The sequence below is a fragment of the Narcine bancroftii genome, chromosome 5 (assembly GCF_036971445.1).
Source record: "Narcine bancroftii isolate sNarBan1 chromosome 5, sNarBan1.hap1, whole genome shotgun sequence".
In the NCBI taxonomy this organism is placed as follows: Eukaryota; Metazoa; Chordata; class Chondrichthyes; order Torpediniformes; family Narcinidae; genus Narcine; species Narcine bancroftii.
In genome coordinates, this window is record NC_091473.1 from 189,987,055 (window position 1) to 189,998,930 (window position 11,876).

The 11,876-nt window shown below is 53.7% G+C and overlaps 1 protein-coding gene across 2 annotated transcripts in view; it reads right to left on the reverse strand.

Moving 5' to 3' along the window:
* The window catches only part of LOC138764425 (rho guanine nucleotide exchange factor 2-like), a 53,301-nt gene extending 41,529 nt beyond the window's left edge, over positions 1-11,772 (reverse strand). For both annotated transcript variants that reach the window (XM_069940334.1, XM_069940333.1), the window contains exons 1-2: positions 11,673-11,772; positions 2,630-2,771 (exon numbers count right to left, since the gene is read on the reverse strand). In XM_069940334.1, coding sequence (XP_069796435.1) covers positions 2,630-2,771; positions 11,673-11,711 — 181 coding nt within the window. In that variant the 5' untranslated portion in view covers positions 11,712-11,772. The remainder of the gene's footprint in view (positions 1-2,629; positions 2,772-11,672) is intronic.
* Between the last annotated feature and the right edge of the window lie 104 nt (positions 11,773-11,876).

Below are 11,876 nucleotides of genomic sequence, written 5' to 3' on the forward strand. Positions count from 1 at the left end.
GGACAGGTGGGATAGAGAAGGATGTAGAGAGAGGTGCTGAGAGGGTACAGGGAAGAATCCGAATGGAAGGGAAAGATGGAGAATGGGGATGGGAGGGAACAGATAGGTTAGCTGTAAGGATGGTGGAAGGACAGGAGAGATACATACATGCATGCACAAACAATTTATGCATTCAGAAACACACAAGTTTACACATGCACTGACGCGCACATCAGGCATAGACACCCTCCTCCCCCATAGATGGATACAAATATGCATGCAGACACACAGATGTGCATATACCAACACACATCAGGCACACACAGACACATAAACACGTGCACTAATTTGTGTACACACACACAGGCATGCATACACATAAAGAAGCCCAGAGAGACGTACACACACAACTACTTGCCATGACCTGGTGTGGGTTTTAAGTGGGGATCAGGAAGGGTAGAGGGAGGAAGGTAGAGGTGGTGACCCTCCCACCCTAGAACGGGCTCCTGTCTCCCCCACCTCTCCCTGCCCGGAATATCCCCCCTCCTTCTTCCCCCATAAAACCTGGAGCAGGTGATGGACGCCGAGGAAGAGGGTGGGTAGCTATTGCAATCCTGACTGACATCAGGCAGACTGTGTTTGCTCCCCTTACTGCCAGTCCTGTGGTGATTCTTTCAGAACCGGAGGAATTTTGAAAGTGACTCTTCTTAAAACTACAGGAGCGTTAGGTACCAGGGGTCAGAGGATTTACTCCACTCCGTCCTTTTGTACCCCTCCTCCAGTTGTGAACATTGCGGCTGTTTTAAAACTCTGGCTCAGTTTCCCTGGAAGGAAGTGACCCAGACGTTCAGTCAGCGCCTTTGATCTGTCAAACCTCTTCTGTAAATTTGGCCGCCATCCCTGTGGGGAAATTCTTTGCCGTTACTTTTTCTGCTACAGTTTCCTGCATGACTTCTGAGCTCAGATCTCGAGGTTTAATCCACAGTCTTCCTCACTGCTCCCTTCACTTTCAATCTTCTTTTACCAGCGGACTGCAGTTCTCAACAGCTTCCCCTTCAGCCTGAGCAATGTCTTCCCTTGCAAACATCTGGGCTAGTGACCACCAAGGTCCACCCCCTCAACTTCTGGGCCACCAACCACCAAGGTCCACCCACACAACATCAGGGTCACCGTCCAGCAAAGTCCACCCGCCCAACATCAGGGTCACCGTCCAGCGAAGTCCACTCTCCAAGCATCTGGGCTAGTGACCACCAAGGTTCACTCCCTCAATTTCTGGGCCACAAACCATCAAGGTCCATTCCCTCAACATCTAAAATGCTAGCCAACAAGATTCACTCTCTCAACATCTGGGTCACTAACAAGTGAGGTCCACTCTCTCAACATTTGGACTACTGGTCAGCAAGGTCCACTCTCTCAGCATCTGGGCCACTAACCAGTGAGGTCCACTCTCTCAACATTTGGACTACTGGTCAGCAAGGTCTACTCTCTCAGCATCTGGGCCACTAACCAGTGAGGTCCACTCTCTCAACATTTGGACTACTGGTCAGCAAGGTCCATTCTCTCAGCATCTGGGCCACTAACCAGTGAGGTCCACTCTCTCAACATTTGGACTACTGGTCAGCAAGGTCCACTCTCTCAGCATCTGGGCCACTAACCAGTGAGGTCCACTCTCTCAACATTTGGACTACTGGTCAGCAAGGTCCATTCTCTCAGCATCTGGGTCACTAACCAGTGAGGTTCACTCTCTCAACATTTGGACTACTGGTCAGCAAGGTCTACTCTCTCAGCATCTGGGCCACTAACCAGTGAGGTTCACTCTCTCAACATTTGGACTACTGGTCAGCAAGGTCCATTCTCTCAGCATCTGGGCCACTAACCAGTGAGGTCCACTCTCTCAACATTTGGACTACTGGTCAGCAAGGTCCATTCTCTCAGCATCTGGGTCACTAACCAGTGAGGTCCACTCTCTCAACATTTGGACTACTGGTCAGCAAGGTCTACTCTCTCAGCATCTGGGCCACTGGCCAACAATGACCACTCTCGCAATATCTGGGCCACCAATGAGCATGATCCATTCTCTCCACATCTGAGCTGCTGACTAACATGATGCCTTCTATCAGCGTCTGGACAGGTGACCAGCAACATCACTCCCTGAACATCTGGACCACCAGCCAGCAAGGTTCACTCTCTAAACATCTGGACTTTTGACAAACATGGTCCACTTCCTCAACATCTGAATGACTGGCCAACAAGGATCACAGTCTCAACATCTGAGGCACTAACCAACAAGGACCACCCTCTGAACAACTGGGCCACTAACCAACAAGGTCCACTCTTTGAACATCTGGGCCACTATCCAACAAGGTCAATTCTCCCAACACCTGGACCACTAACCAGCAAGGTTTACTCTCCCAACATCTGGACCACTAACCAACAAAGTCCATTCTCTCAACATCTGGACCACTAATTAACAGGTCTACACAATATATAGTAGGCTGCCAGCAAGGTCCACAGGATCTGGGTCACTAAACAGCAAATTCCACTCTCTCAACATCTGGGCAGCAAGGTCTAGAAAAAGTTCCTGGGGACGTAGCACACCCCCAGGTCTCCTCCCTCTCCCTACCCCCTTCCCCCCTTCAGCAGCACTCACTGGAGCAGAAGAATGCCTCCTTGGCAATGATGCTCTTGTTACAGGCGAAGCACAGGGTGTTTCCAGAAATGGTGATGGAGGTGAAGAGGTGCCCATTGGTGATCCGGGTCTCCCGCTCCTTCAGCTTCTCCCGCTCCTTGTTCTGGGGAAGGACCGGAGATGGTCAGCACCTGGGGGAGCGGGCGGGAGTGTCACCCAGCATGTCCCACTGCCCCCAACACTCCACTCAACAACCCCCACCCCCTAAAGTCCTCACAGATCTGGGGGGGTTGGGGTTAATGATACACATTCACCTATCCCAGGAAGGCAAGAGGTCACGGTGAGGAAGTGATGGGGAGAAAGATCATGGTTGGTGACCCAGAACCAGGAGGTGAAAGGTCAGGGATGGTACAGTAGAGCGGAGGTGAAAGGTCAGGAGTGGTGACCAGAGGTGAAAGGTTGGGGAATGGTGACCAAAGAGCAGAGGTGAAAGGTCAGGACATGTTTACCACAGAGTGGAGGTGAAAGTTTAGTGATGGAGACCGCAGAAGTGAGGTGAAAGTTTGTGGTGGTGACCACAGAGGTGAAAGGTCAGGGAATGGTGACCACAGAGGTGAAAGGTCAGGGAATGGTGACCACAGAGGTGAAAGGTCAGGGAATGGTGACCACAGAGGCAAAAAGTCGGGGGATGGCAACCACGGAGTTGAGGTGAAAGGTCAGTGATGGTGATTGCAGAGGTGAAAGGTCAGGAGTGGTGACCCTCTCCTCACACCTTCCTTTTGCCTCTCTCTCCCCATTCCCTTTCCCTCCTGGTGCAAGCTTCACTCGGTATCTGACACCAAGAGTGTGTGATGGGACGGTGCGGAGGGAGCTTCACTTGGTGTCTGACATCATGCGTGTGTGATGGGATGGCATGGAGGGAGTTTCACTCTATATCCGAACCCAGGAGTGTGTGATGGGACAGTGCGGACGGAGCTTCACTCTGTGTCTGACCCCGGGAGTGTGTGATGGGACGGTGTGAAGGGATCTTCACTCTGTGTCTGACCCCGGGAGTGTGTGATGGGACGGTGCAGAGGGGCTTCACTCTGTGTTTGACCCCGGGTGTGTGATGGGACGGTGCAGAGGGAGGTTCAGTCTGTGCATGATCCCGTGCTCTGAGGGGTAGGAAGGGTGAGGGAGAAGAGGTGGAGAGAAGAAAGAAAGGAAGGAAAGAGTGGAGTGGGTGAAGTAGAGGGGAGAGGGAGGAGGAGATGGAAGAAGGAAAGGAGTGGGAGAGGGGCAAAGAGAGGAGTAGAGAAAGGGAGGGCGAGGTTGAAAGTAGGAAGGAGTGGTGGGAAAGGGAGGAGGAAGGAGAGGACTGGGAGAAAGTGGGAGGAGGAGGGGGAGTGGAGCACAAGAAGTGGGGAAGGGGAGAGTGTGAAAGGTGGAATGTGGGAGGGTTAAAAGCGGAGGGAGGGAGAGAAGGAAATGGGGAGAAAGAAGTGGGAGAGGGAGGGAGTGGGGATGTGAGAGTGATGTTAGGAGAGGGGAGGGTGGAGGAGGGGTAGAAAAGTTGAAGGAGGGAACGGTAAGGGGAGAGGCGAAATAGGGAGTGATGTGAGGAAGAGGAGGGGATGGGAGAGAGGAGGGGGTGAGTGGAAGAGAAGGAGGGGGAATGAGGAGAGAGGGGTTGCAATGGCAGAAAAAGAGCAGGGTAGGGGGAGGGGAAGGGGATGTGGAAGAGGAATGGGAGGGTAATGGAGGGGTTCAGGAGAGGGGGAGAAGTGGGAGAGTGGATGGGATAGTGGAGGAGGGGAAGAGTGAGGAGGGAGAGGGAGGGGAAGAGAGTGAAGGGAGATTGAGTGAAGGGAGAGGGGTAGAGGAAGATAGAGGGGGAAATGAGGAAAGAGGTGATAGAGGGTAGAGGGGGAAGGGCATGGGAGGGTGTAGGAGGGATGGAGTGAGGAGGATGAGGTGAGAGGAAGGGAGTGGGAGGAGATGGTGGAAGAGGGGAAGGGGAGAGAGAGGGTAAGTGGGAGGGAGAGGTGGAATGGTGGAGGAGGGAAAGGGAGGGGTTGGTGCAAGAAAGGGGAAGGGGAGGGATAGAGGCATGGGAGGGTGGAGGAGGGATGGGCTTGTGAAAGAGGGATAGGGGAGGGGTGGGAGGGGGGGATGGAGGGAGCACAGGAGGGTGGAGAAGTGAGGAGGGCAGCGGGGAGGGAGAGGGTTGGGGGATGGGAGACAGAACAAAGGGCTGGTGTGCGAGTGAGACAGAAGGCAGAAAGGAGGAAGTGTGCTGACAGACTGCTGGGCTGTCCGAGAAGGGAGATGTGTGAAAGCACACAGAGCAGCTGCTGGAGTGGGGGGGGGGGGGGGGGGTGGAGGAGAGGGGCTGTGAAGTGAGAGGAGAGGGTGGGAGGGGGAAGCAAATGAGGTGGATCAGGGGGCAGAGGAGAGAAAGTCCCTCCTCTGGCAGATCCCTGAATAAAAAGATTAGGGGGAGGGGGCTGGGGGAAGCACAGGTTTATGAAGGTGAATACAGGTGAATACAGGTGGGGGGGGGGGCAGATGCTGAGAGGTGGAGGGGGTTAGCTCTCTGACTGGGAAAAAGAGAGTTAATGGAAATTGGACAAGTTGATGTTAATGTGGTTAAAAACACAAAATGCAATAGCTCAGCAGGTCAAACAGGCCCTTTATGCAGCAAAAGTTTGACCAGCCGACCTTCTCCAGCAGTTTGTGTTTTTACTTCAACCGCAGCTTCTACAGAATTTTTGTGATTTACTTCTCAATGTTTAATGCCATCTGGTTGTTCCTCCAATCTGTAGGTGGCCTTGGTCTGGCCGTGGACAGACGTGGAATTAAAACGGCTGGCCTCTGGGAGGTCCCTGCTGTTGGCGTGGACGGAGTGAGGGCGCCCCACAAATCGATCTCGCAGTCAGAGCCCAGTCTCCCCAATGCAGAGGAGGCCATGCCGGAATCGTAGCTTCTGCCTTCCCACCTTTTCCCTGTGAGCTTGTGCTCATTTAATTTAATTGAGACATCGGCACCGTAACAGGCCCTTCCACCCAACAAGCCTGCGCCACCCAAATACCCCAATTAACTTCCGACCTCCCCCCCACCCCGTACGTTTTGGAGGGTGGGAGACACAGGGAGATCATACAAACTCCTTAAAGGCAGCGTCGGATTCTCAACCGATTGCGGGCGGTGTAATAGTTTTGCGCCAATCCCTTCCCCTCCCCCCCCACCTTATCTCTCCAAGCCCATCCTATCCGTGGATTCACCTTTCTTTCCCCACGCTCAATCCTGGGACGTTGGCTCCCCTTTTACTTCCTGTGGCCTGCTAAGTTTCTCCAGCACATTTGGGTGCTGCACAGAAAGGATGCTGCCTGGAGTGGAGGGGATGAGAGACGAGGTGAGGGTTGGACAAGTCTGGGATGTGCTGGTCTTGGAGAGGATCCAGAGAATGATATGGGGATGAGAGGTTTAACTGTACTGTAACATTGTATGGCTAGACCAGAAGACCTATTCAGCCCATCGAGTCTACCCTGCCATTTAATCTGGACTTGATCCGTTTCCCCACTCAACCCACTCTCCATAACCTTTGCTGCCCAAGAACATATCAATCTCTGTCTCAAATACACTCAATGGCCAGGACTCGACAACAAATTCCAGAGATTCACCCCCCTCGGGCTAAAGAAATTCCTCCGCATCTCTGTTCTAACCTCTTCAATCCTGAAGTTTGCCCTTGACTCCCCCCACCATGGGAAGCAACCTTAATACACCTTCACATTCGTAATGCTTCTCTTCCCCCCCCCCCCCCCCATTCTATAGTTCTATGGTACGAGGTCTGTTTGAAGGCTCTAAGCCTGTCTTGTATTCATTGGAGTTTAGAAGGATGGGGGGGGGGGGGAGGGGGAGGGGGATCTCATTGAAACCCATTGAATATTGAAAGGGCTCTATAGAGTGGAGGTGGAGAAGATGTTTCCAATGGTGGCAAAGTCCAGGACCAGAAATAAAAAGACGTCCCTCGAGAACAGAGATGGGAAGAACAGAGATGGGAAGAGGTTTCTTTAGCCCGAGGGCGGGGAATCTTTAGAATTTATTCTGTGGAGTCATTGGGTGGATATGAAACAGAGGTTGGTGGTTTCATGATCAGTAAGGGGGGGGCAGTGAGAAGTTGTGGGAGGAAGGCAGGAGAATGGAGTTGAGAGCATAAATGCATCAGCCACGATTCAAATGGCGGGGCAGACTCAATGGGCTAAATGGCCAGAATTTCCTCCTATCTATTGTGGTCTTGGGTTGCTTTCTTTATATAACTATCTATGCCACCGTTGATAGCAGAGACAGCCAGAATCATAGAATAATACAGCGCGGTACAGGCCCTTAATGTTGTGCTGACCTATATATTCCTTCCTTAAAAAAATGTACTAAACCTTCCCTACCCCGTGACCCTCTATTTTTCTTTCACCCATGTGTCTGTGCCCCCAATGTTCCAGCCTCCACCACCATCCCCAGCAAGGCATTCCAGGCCCCCACAACTCTCTGGGTAAAAAAACACCTCCCCCCCGATGTCTCCCCTGAACTTCACTTCACTTCTGTGTTTGCTGATCCTGTCCTGGGAAACAGGCACTGGTCGTCCACCCTATCCATGTCTCTAATAATCTCATAGACCTCTATCAAGTCTCCTCTCATCCTTCTACGCTCCAAAGAGACAAGTCCCAGCTCAGCTAACCCTGCCTCATAAGACCTGTTTTCCAATCCAGGCAACATCCTGGTAAATCTCCTTGACCCTTATCCATAACTTCCACATCATTCCTGTAATGAAGTGACCAGAACTGAACATAGTAGCCTAAACATGGTCTTATCAGAGATTTGTAGAGTTGCAACATGACCTTTCTACTCCTGAACTCAATCCCCCTATTAATTAATCCCTGAATCCCATAGACCCTCTTAACTATCCTATTAACCTGGGCAGTGACCTTGAGGGATGTATGAATTTGAACCCCAAGGTCCCTCTGTTCATCCACACTCTTAAGTAACTGACCATTCACCCTGTACTCAACCTTCTGGTTTGTCCTTCCAAAATGCATCGCCTCGCACCTATCCGGATTGAACTTCATCCACCACTTCTCTGCCCAACCCTGCATGCTGTCTACACTCTCCTGTGACCTTCAACAGCCACAACTCCTTCAGCCTTCGTGTCATCCGCAAACTTACTGATCCATCTTTCCACCTCTTCATCCAGGTCAATTATTTTTAAAAAATCACAAAGAGCAGGGGTCCCAGAACAGATCCCTGTGGCCCCCTCCACTAGTTTCCAAAATCCTTTCCCCTCCCCCCCCTCACCTCAGGGGTAAAGTGTCTTAAATTTGTGCAAGAAGAAGAAAGGTCAAGGGACATGTCCAGAGCAAGGTTTTTTTTTTAATTTGAATGAAGAGAGCAGTGGGTGCCTGGAACTGATATGACGGTAGTTGTTCAGAAGGTGCAGACAGACAAGTGAAGATGTTGGCAATGAAAGGACATGGAATATGCGACATGCAGAGGGATATGGGGCCAAAATGTGGGGTCAGAAGCTACAATAGGCCGAGGAGAATGACGAGGATCTTGCTGAGACTCGGGATGGGGGAGAGTTGAGCTTTATTCTTTGGAGTGCAGGACGGTGGGGGGGTGGGGGGGGGGGTGATCTCACAGGGGTGTACAAAATTAGGATCACTTGATTGCAGAGTGTCTTTTGCCCAGAGTAGGGGTATCGGTAACCAAAGGCTTAAGGTGAAGAGAGGAGAGATTTAACAGGAGCCTGAGGGGCAACTAATTTTTACACAGAGGGCGGTGGGTGTGTGGAACGGGCTGCTTGAGGCTTTAAGGAATATTTTGATGAATGCATGGATAAGATGGGTGACAGGTGGGGCAAGTGTGGATGGGTGATTGGGATGGATCCAAGGACAGGATGGGTTCAGAGGAATGGGGCCAAATCATGCAGGTGGGAACATTTGGACGGTTCTGTGGATAGGACGGGTTTAAGGGATGTTGGCAGGTGGGACCAGTATGAGTGGAACGTTCGGACGATTCCATGAATAGGGCGGGTTTAGAGGGATGTGGGCAGGTGGGACTAGTGTGGGTGGGACATTCAGACGGATCCGTGGATAGGACAAGTTTAGTGTGGGTGGGACATTTGGACAGATCCATGGATAGGACAGGTTTGGAGGGACGTGAGCAGGTGGGATCAGTGTGGATGGGACATTTGGACAGTTCCATGGAAAAGATGGGTTTAGAGGGACATGGGCAGGTGGGACCAGTGTGGGTGGGACATTTGGACGGATCCATGGATAGGACGGGTTTAGAGGGACATGGGCAAGTGGGACCAGTTGGGTCAGACATTTGAACGGATCCATGGATAGAACGGGTTTAGATGGATAGGGGGCCAAATGGAGGCAGGTGGGACCAGTGTGGGTGGGACATTTGGCCAGATCAATGGATAGGATAGATTCAGAGGGATATGGGCAGGCAGGACATTTTGGTCAGCATGGACAATTTGGGCTGAAGGACCTGCTTCCACGCCACCTGACTTCAATAGGTAGAATGGAAGCTGGCATAGTTCAGCATAGACAGAGTAAATCAAAAGGCCTGCCCTGTGTGGGATCACTGCCACAACTTGTGCGGGAGGGGGTTCATGGAAGCCTGGTGCAGAGGACGAGATCTCCATCCATCTATCACATGGGACTCAGCATCGAGCGAGGCGCGCCCCACCCACATCCTGCCATTGTGCTCAGGGGAGCCTGAGCTCGCCCGCTCTTGGGCAGCTCACGCCGTCCTGAGACCTGGGAAGGATTCGCAAACACAGGCACTCAAGAGCCATCGCAGCTGGGAGGGGAAATGGGGTGGGGCCACTCAGCCTATCCACTTCATACAGGCAATTCAGCGAGACCCACAGAGTGAGAGATTCTCCAAGATGTTGTCTTAAGGTACATAGGGTGTAAGAAGACTAGACAGGCTGGATTTTACCCCTCACTGGAACACAAAGCTGATGGTGACCCTTAAAAAAACAGAACCATAGAACACCACAGCACAGAGGTAGGCCTTTCAGCCCCTCTAGTCTGTGTCGAAAGATAATTCTGCCCAGTACCATTTACCTGCACCCGGACAGTACCCCTCCCATGCATGTATCTGTCCAAATTTTTCATAAATGTTAAGACTGAGTAAAACCTCAGCTCGTTCTAAACTCCCACCACTCTATGAAGAAGTTCCCCCTAAACTTTTCCCCTTTCACCCTTAACCCACATCCTCTAGTTTGTATCTCACCAGACTTCAATGCTTAAAAACCCAACTGGTATTTATTCTGTCTATAATTTTGTTTACCGGTACAAATATCCCCTCATTCTTCTATGGTCCAGGGAATGAAGTCCCAACCTATAAATCTCCTCAGCAATCTTTCAAACTTATTGATACACCTTCTGTAGTCAGGTAACTGAAAGTACACGTGAGAAGTGCCCCTTCGCCCCAGAATTTGTGCTGGCCTATGTAAATCTACTCCACAATAATCTAACCATTACCTCATGCCCATCCGTGTGCCTGTCTAGGAGTCTTTTAAATGTCCCTATTGTACCAGCCTCCACCACTACACCTGGCAACTCATTCCAGGCACCCACCACGCTCTATCTAAAAAAAACCTCTACTATGTAACTGTACCAGGACGAGGGGGGTGGGGTGTCGGGAGCAGGAGCAAAGAAAGAGGATGAGGAGTGTGGTGGGGGAAGGGGGAAGGAGAGCGGGATGGGGAGAGATGAACAGAGGTGGGGAATAGAAGGGAGAGACGGGGATGGGACAGGGGGGAAAGGGAAAACAGATGGGGGAGGGAGACAGGAGAAGCAAGAGGGGGGACAGTGAGATGGGGAATGAACGCAGAACGGGAGAGGGGAAATGATGGGGAGGGGAGTGAAGGGGGGAGTGAAGGGGGGAGTGAAGGGGGGAGTGAAGGGGGGAGTGAAGGGGGGAGTGAAGGGGGGAGTGAAGGGGGGAGTGAAGGGGGGAGTGAAGGGGGGAGTGAAGGGGGGAGTGAAGGGGGGAGTGAAGGGGGGAGTGAAGGGGGGAGTGAAGGGGGGAGTGAAGGGGGGAGTGAAGGGGGGAGTGAAGGGGGGAGTGAAGGGGGGAGTGAAGGGGGGAGTGAAGGGGGGAGTGAAGGGGGGAGTGAAGGGGGGAGTGAAGGGGGGAGTGAAGGGGGGAGTGAAGGGGGGAGTGAAGGGGGGAGTGAAGGGGGGAGTGAAGGGGGGAGTGAAGGGGGGAGTGAAGGGGGGAGTGAAGGGGGGAGTGAAGGGGGGAGTGAAGGGGGGAGTGAAGGGGGGAGTGAAGGGGGGAGTGAAGGGGGGAGTGAAGGGGGGAGTGAAGGGGGGAGTGAAGGGGGGAGTGAAGGGGGGAGTGAAGGGGGGAGTGAAGGGGGGAGTGAAGGGGGGAGTGAAGGGGGGAGTGAAGGGGGGAGTGAAGGGGGGAGTGAAGGGGGGAGTGAAGGGGGGAGTGAAGGGGGGAGTGAAGGGGGGAGTGAAGGGGGGAGTGAAGGGGGGAGTGAAGGGGGGAGTGAAGGGGGGAGTGAAGGGGGGAGTGAAGGGGGGAGTGAAGGGGGGAGTGAAGGGGGGAGTGAAGGGGGGAGTGAAGGGGGGAGTGAAGGGGGGAGTGAAGGGGGGAGTGAAGGGGGGAGTGAAGGGGGGAGTGAAGGGGGGAGTGAAGGGGGGAGTGAAGGGGGGAGTGAAGGGGGGAGTGAAGGGGGGAGTGAAGGGGGGAGTGAAGGGGGGAGGTGGGGTTGCAGTGAGGGATGAGTGGGGGGGGGGGGGAAGATCGGCGCCAGGAAGGAGACAAAGAAGCCCCAAGGCCGTGTCGAATCCCCGGGCGAGGGCGCAGGGTGCGACTTGATGCCCGCGGGCGCCGGTGGGGCCGGGCCTCCCTGGACCCGTTACCCCGCGCCATTACCCGCGGGGGACGGGAACCGGGAGCTGCACGCCCGCGCCCCCCTCCCTCACCGTTACCCGCGGGATGCGGGGCGGGGGGATGGGGCCGGGAATACCGGGAGTTGCCCGACCCGCGCCCCACATCCTACCTTGTTCGCAACCTGGCGGCTCCTATCAGCTCGGTTCATGACGGCAGCCGGAGGTGGCGGAGCAGCCGCACATGGGCCGGGCCCGGGTGGGTACTGGGCATGCGCAGGGGAGGGGGGGGCGCGGGGGGCAGGGACATCGCAACGCGGAGGCGGGGCCTCTCACATCATGGGGCGGGGACCGCGCGTGGTGGTGTCTAAAACGTC